The sequence below is a fragment of the Coturnix japonica genome, chromosome 3 (genome assembly GCF_001577835.2).
Source record: "Coturnix japonica isolate 7356 chromosome 3, Coturnix japonica 2.1, whole genome shotgun sequence".
In the NCBI taxonomy this organism is placed as follows: Eukaryota; Metazoa; Chordata; class Aves; order Galliformes; family Phasianidae; genus Coturnix; species Coturnix japonica.
The window spans coordinates 16,425,427-16,432,432 of NC_029518.1; the positions used below are offsets into that span (position 1 = coordinate 16,425,427).

At 38.2% G+C, this 7,006-nt stretch overlaps 1 protein-coding gene across 4 annotated transcripts in view; it reads left to right on the top strand.

Annotated features, from left to right (window-relative positions):
* EPRS1 (glutamyl-prolyl-tRNA synthetase 1) overlaps nt 1-4,971 on the top strand; it is a 34,734-nt gene extending 29,763 nt beyond the window's left edge. For all 4 annotated transcript variants that reach the window (XM_015857168.1, XM_015857169.1, XM_015857170.2 and 1 more), the window contains 4 exons: nt 525-685; nt 1,578-1,656; nt 4,271-4,335; nt 4,601-4,971. In XM_015857168.1, coding sequence (XP_015712654.1) covers nt 525-685; nt 1,578-1,656; nt 4,271-4,335; nt 4,601-4,751 — 456 coding nt within the window. In that variant the 3' untranslated portion in view covers nt 4,752-4,971. The remainder of the gene's footprint in view (nt 1-524; nt 686-1,577; nt 1,657-4,270; nt 4,336-4,600) is intronic.
* The last annotated feature ends 2,035 nt before the right edge of the window (nt 4,972-7,006 follow it).

The window sequence follows — 7,006 nt, forward strand, 5'->3', positions numbered from 1 at the left end:
TCCATGTTAGGAGGCTTTTTAAGAATAAAAGAAAACAAAAATCAGGTTTACTGAGGAGAGGTGCAGCAGGATGCAAAGTTGATGCATTTTATAAAATCGATGAAACAGCTTTTGCACAGCTTTTTTTGAACAGCTTTTCCTGTAGCTTTGCAGGAGGAATAGAGAAATCTTCCTTCAGATGGATTTCACTCCATTATTCATACTTGTTAGCATAAAGACTTTAAGGTATGGGGAGTCATTTGAAAGCTGTGAACTTGAAGAGATTTCTGAGCACAAAGTTAGTAGAAAGCTTGGCTAAATGTCTGTATGATATTTTTAACTTTCAGCTTACTGATGAGGTTTCTTATAGGAAGAATAAAACTGCATGCACCTCGACTTGCTCTCTTATGAACTCTCTGCATATAGCTACAATCTGCATTAGCTGGATGTAGAGAAAAACATGTGAGACTTGGTAGACTCTTCAGTGATTTCTTGAGAATTTATGTACTCGTTGTAATATCTTACTTGCTTTTTTTTCCATGCAGGGTGTACCTGTCAGGCTTGAAGTGGGACCACGAGACATGAAGAGCCAGCAGTTTGTAGCTGTCAGAAGAGACACGGGACAGAAGCTGACCTTTTCAGAACATGAGGCAGAAGATAAACTGAAGCAGATTTTGGAGGAAATCCATGCTAATCTGTACAACAGGTAAATCGAGAAGTGTAGAAATGGCTGTGCTAATCATGGATGTACTTTACCTGTCAGAATCATTTCCTCAAGTTGTATATTCAACTGTGTGGAAAGATGGGTTTGGACCATCTTCCTGTTAGTGGAATTTCATTTTTCTACCTCTGAAACTTACCCACAGTGAATAAAAGCTTCCTTTAGTTCATGAAAGAGAATGCTAAAGGTTATGAACTTAAAAAAAAAAACAACAAAACTTCACTGAATTCTTGTATTAATAAATAGTTAATAGGATGATTATATTCCTGAAATATGCCCTTTGTAGGGAATTGTGGAAGACACAAAGGTTACCGGTAGATGAAGATCTGCTTTCAGAAGTGTGTGTTAAGGCCATATGTTCTATTGACGATTGTTTGCTCATAGGCAATGCTTTTGAAACTGTTGTTTGCAGTTATTTCATATGCCAAATCTTCTGCATGTCAGTCATTGCAGTTGAGTTTTACTGCTGGAATATACTTTCTTCTGTGGAGATCCAAGTTACTTATGAGCAAAATATGTTTACTTATTCAGCATTGGAACAGCAGAACGCTTTTTAACTAAATTGAAAAGAAAAAATATATATGTGTAAATACTAGTTTGTAGTATTTATGTGTTTCTATCTACAGCTGGTCAGTATTGAACTGATGTGCAAAACATTGTGAATTAGTGTAGTAAAATATGCAGCAGCCTTTGTAGCTCGTTAGCAGTCATTCAAAATTTTATCTTTTTGGTGGCAAAACTGGTAGAAAAACATAATTGGAATGAATATATAGTTTCTTCTAACTTTTATTTTGACTATCTCTGAAAACTTGGTTCTGTTGGCTGGTGAGGTTATGTGTATAAATCTACCTTGAGTTCCCCATCCTCCTTTTTTTAGGGCTTCTGAAGACTTAAGAAGTCACATGGTGGTAGCCGATACTATGGAAGACTTTCAAAAGGAGCTTGATTCAGGAAAGGTAAGGAAAATTACTTCATTCCAAGATCCTGGTCAAGTCTTCATCTACTTTCTGTCTCTAACAGATAATTGTAAGCTGGAATTTCAAAGCGTATAAACATACACACATATATTTGTAGTTTTTATGGAACTCTCCCTGAACAAGGAGATGGAAGTGTTCCTTATGGTTACACAAAGGAAGATGAGCTTTCCCAAATTTTGTGGATAAGTTTTTTAGTGTTTTTATTCTTGCTGAAATACTGTATTCATTACAAATTCTAGTGCTAATACAAGAAGTGACATAGTGTCCTGAGGTAACTTATATTGCTGCAGTTTGATAATTTGCATTTAAAATGCTCTTTTTTTGTTAGTAAGTGCTGTTCAGAGAGATTAATGTAAATATTTTATTCAGATTATGATAAGCTACCGTTACTATGCTAATAAAAAACAGTGAAAAACACTTGTCAAGTCCTGTAATAAGTGTCTAGATTAAGAGTCTAAAGTACACGCTACTTTTGTCAAAGATTTGCCTTTATGATCCAGGTAGAAGCCACTGGGTTCATTTAGAATTGCCTGGGAGTCAGTGCTCACCTTGGAATGATATGTAAAATAGGAGGCAGGACTTTCTGAGCAGCCCTTGTATTATAATAGTAGAAGCCTCAGAATGAATCATTAGGGCTGTGTATTTTATGGACCGTTCTCTACAGTGAACTAATTAAATCTAGTCTGAAAATTTCAGAATTTCTAATGGAAAATACTAGCATGTCATAAACCCAGTTACTTCAGTTGCTTTCTGATATCCCTTTATAAATTAATCTTAGCCTTGACAATCCATCACACTCTTTTATTGCTTCTTTTATTGCACTTGAATTGAATTTATAACAAGTTTAGAAGGAATGATTGTGAATTTCAGAGGAGGGGCTGATTTTACTATGCTTATTGAATTGAGGATACAGGGTTGGTTTGGTTTTATTTAGATGTTTTTAATGCATAGATAAAAGATAATAGTAATGTTGCCTAATTTTCCTCTAAGAACTAAATAGAAGTAAGTACACCCCTTTCTCCCCCACCTACTGCAGGTAATCTCAAATGATGCTGTAAAGTGTGTGCTCCTCAGTGGGCAGCACTGAGTTTCATGTACAGCCAGGTTCTAGAGGAGGAATTGCGCTCTTTGTCCAATATAGTTTAAATATAGTTTAATATATAGTGAAACTTGGAAATAAATAACAAATAAACTCCAAATTGAAGATACTCACATCATTTAGTACTTAGGTTCAAGAAATTTATTCTAATCACCATATCTAAATGGAGAAAACTTGAGTTATGCAGTTTTATGACTTTCTGTCTACCTATAGATGTTTTATGTACCATATCTTATGGCACATGTATTCTGTGGTTTCTTTAAATTATACCACTAGCACCGGCTGTGGTTTAAGAAGAAAATCTGTAAGCTGAACTACTCCTGCTTTATTCCTCTTACTCCTTCCCCTGACTGTAACTGAAATGTGTAGTCTGTTAGCACTTCAAAAAGATTAGCTGTGTTCTTTTAAGCTCCATGCAGTTCAGTTCAAGCATAGTTCTTTACTAGGAGAGTGGTGAGTTGCTGGCACATGCTGCCCGGAGAGGTTGTGGATGCCCTGTCCCTGGACGTATTCAAGGCCAGGTTAGGGCAGCATGGTCTGTTATTAAATGTGGAGTTTGGTGGCCCTGCCTATGGCTGTGGAGTTGGAGCTTCATGATCCTTGAGGTCCCTTCTATAATTCTGTGATCAGTGAACCTTATTCACAGTGTTGATAGAGTGAAAATGACTGCAGTAAGAATTCAGTAGCTCTGTTGCCTTCAGCTATTATCATTACATGAGTGCTCAGATGGGTAAAGGGGGTGTCTGTTCTTACCAGTACTCTTAATTTTTAGTAGTCAACTTAATTCCCACTGCAAATCCACTATAAACCTAAAATGTCTGTAAGATTGAAGTCCAGATCTTGAAAGAGATTTGTTATGCTCGCTGAGGGTAGTATACTGAGTGCATTGAGTGCATGAGATTTCACATCTACTTTCTCAGTTTTCTTCATCTATCTAACGTTGAAACCAACTGGAATTTATGCACCGCTTTTTTTCTACACGAAAAATGAACTCTTGGCAGTTCAGTTTTATCTTTAAATACGCATCTGTCTTACTCAGAAAATATGAAAATCACAGTATTGGGAATAAACTGTGCCGTGGTTTTATAAAGGCGCTGTCTTGCGCTATGTAACCACATGTTTATTCTGTAGTTTGAAAAGTTTAAACTTTGCCTGAAAAACGGGGTATTTCCAGGAGAAGGCAATATTGGTGCTTTCCACAGGTGGAAGATCTGTCGCCTTTAAAGGAAGAAAAACAGCTTAGCACCCTGCCTTGATTTAATTTCTCTGTCGTGTTTTTGTGGATTTCTTCACGCTGCTCAGTGGAAGGATGACTATGCTTATGCATTTCTCTATTGAGAAAGGGCTATTAAAATTTAATTATAGCAATCAGAAATGTTCCTACTTTGAGTACGTGTGAGATCTTAAGATTGTTCCAGTGGCAAGGAGGAGTCCTTTTATAGATCCATAACTGATATATTTCCCCACTCACTCCTTTCTTTCTTTCATTTTCAGATCGTACAAATCCCTTTTTGTGGGGAAATTGAGTGTGAGGATTGGATCAAGAAGACCACTGCCAGGTAAAATAGAAATGAACCAGAGAGCATCTACTGGATTCAAAATAAAGATGTTTCAGTGTAAAACAGTATGTGGGATACCTGTTGGTATGATGGAAATGTAGTCTTCACCCTTGACCCTTGCTGTCCTGCACAATTCAGCATACTTGGTCCCTTAGTTTTGGCACTTTCAGAGCAGTTAATGTGCATTTGAGATTTTATGCATGGTACTCTTTGCATCTTTGTTTTCTGACAAGTGTTCTTATTTACGAATATATTTCTGTTTCAGAGATCAAGATCTCGAGCCTGGTGCCCCCTCCATGGGAGCAAAAAGTCTTTGCATACCTTTCAAGCCTCTCCGTGAACTACAGAGCGGGGCAAAATGTGTCTGCGGCAAGAACCCTGCCAAGTTTTACACCCTCTTTGGTCGTAGTTACTAAACTGCTAACGGAAGCACCTTCTCCTTTATCTGTGAATTGAACTTTTTTTTAATAAGACTGAAATAGGCCCCAAATGTAATCAGTTTTGCGACTTTTTAGATAATTCAAAACAACCAAAGCCATAAACCATAAACACCCCCGATGTCAGTCTTAGACTAGCAGTACTTCGCAGACTTTTCTGTAAACACCTCTAATAATAAACATGTACTATGAGCTGTAATGTGCTTTTGTTTGTTTCTGCGTTGCTGAGTGGAGGGGACCAGAATACGCCTTGCTCGTGTCTTTTATTTCATTTTTAGTACACGTGTTTTCTTGTACTCTATGAGAACGTGCCTAAGAGTGGAGAGAACATCATTAACACTTCAGTACAGTTCCTACACAAACTTCTTATCTAAGACATCTGCTTTTAATTTTGCATTCAGAGCTTGTAAATTTTTCAGTCCTCAGTTCAGACTCACTGTTAACTTTTAGGCGAGATGAATTCTGCTCTTTCTGAAAACTCCCTTTTGAGCCAGGTGTTTAAAGGAATATATTCATCCCATTGTTGAAACACGTTTGAAAGCCTATCTTTAATTAAATGCCACATTGTTAGCGAGATGTAGGTGAATGGCTTTGCAAAGGTCTGTTTCTCTTATCTTATAACCTGGCATTTATAGCTGTCTCACACTGATACTGTGGTGAGTAAGCGTATAGGCAGTCTGAAAAAGTATTTTCAGTGCTGAAGATTTTAGACTGTGGTTCTGTTACTTACAAGCTTCTTAAACTCCTTTTTCTTCTTCCCTTACTATGTGTTGCTTTAGCAGAGAAGGCTACATGTTGCAGAGGTATGAAATGATTTGGGTGGAGGGGGGGGATATAGTATAGGATTGGCTAAAAAAAAAGTCTTGGCAATGCAGAGAATGGTAACATTTGTATGGCACATGTTTAACTTGTTCATTGCTTTCTGGTAAATTTGAAGGCTGTCTCCCTAAACCTCTTGACTTGAAGGGAAAATTTGCCTATTAAAAAAAGGGAGCAGCAAGATTCTCCCCTAATTTTCCTGGGACTGTATGCACTATGTGACTCCCTGCTATCCCTGTTTCCAAACCACAGTTTTTTTGTCAATAAGCATAGAGACTTACAGTCCTATTCTCAGCTGTTTGCTCTTGTGTAGATTCATGTGATTAACCTTTCTAGTCAAAACATTGTGGTTGGGACTGGGCACTTTTCATTGGTGCCCTGTTGGATAAGGGGCAATGGGCACAATCTGGAACATGGGATGTTCCATGTGAACATGAGGACGAATGTCATTCTCCCAAACTAATGTTGCATGTCTCAAGAGGTGTCACCTCCTGCTATGTTCTCATGTTGAGTGCTCAGAGAGGAGAAGCAGCAGTGCACAATTTTGATGTCCTCATGTGTAAGTTCAGGGAGTGCGCCAAGGTTTTATGATGACTATTTTCTTTACAGAAAAAGAATACGTCATTAGGAACAGATGAACAGTTTCAGCTCCCATTGAAACGCTTCACGACATCAGTATCTTAAAAATGAGATTATGTAAGCTTCCAATAGTACAGAACAAAGAAAAGGCAAAACTTAAACTCAATCTTTAACACCGCAACCTTATCAGTCTGAACAAACAGCCAACCTTCAACCAAGTTGATTTGATCACAGCCATGAGTAAACATGTTGACAGCGCTGTTCTCAGAACTGAGTTGCGCTCAGCCTGCAGTGGGTTTGTTTGATTTTTTTTTTTTGGCTCTTTCCCCACCCCCGTAGTACATTTCTTTCTGGTCATTGTGGGGCTTGAAGTGTCTGGAATGTGATGGCTCATCTGTAGGTCTTTCCTGTGGTCGTCTTCCACAAAGGAGAGACAAATTTATGTGGGGTGGAGATGCTTCTGTCAGGTATCCTTCCACCACAAGCACAGATACTACTTAGCGCTTATAGTAGAACTGCAGACCTCTTGGTGTTATTTCTTAACTCGCACGCTGAAACGTTTGGGTTAAGCAGTATAAAAAGGCGGGATTTAGTGGAACTGCCTTAAGTAGTGCTGCTCTCTACTGACAAAATCGAGAACGCTTGAGCATTGTAGCTCTGCTGCAAAGAGAATACTTGAGCTCGTGTTTTGGTAATTGAAACCTCCTATAAGGTGGGACTTCTGAGAGCCCTTATAGTCAAACCTGAGCTATTCCCAATGGAAGGAGAATAACTGTTGAAAAAGAAATCTCTCCTTTCATGCTGTGCAGTTAAGATGATAAAATGATTCTGCTGAG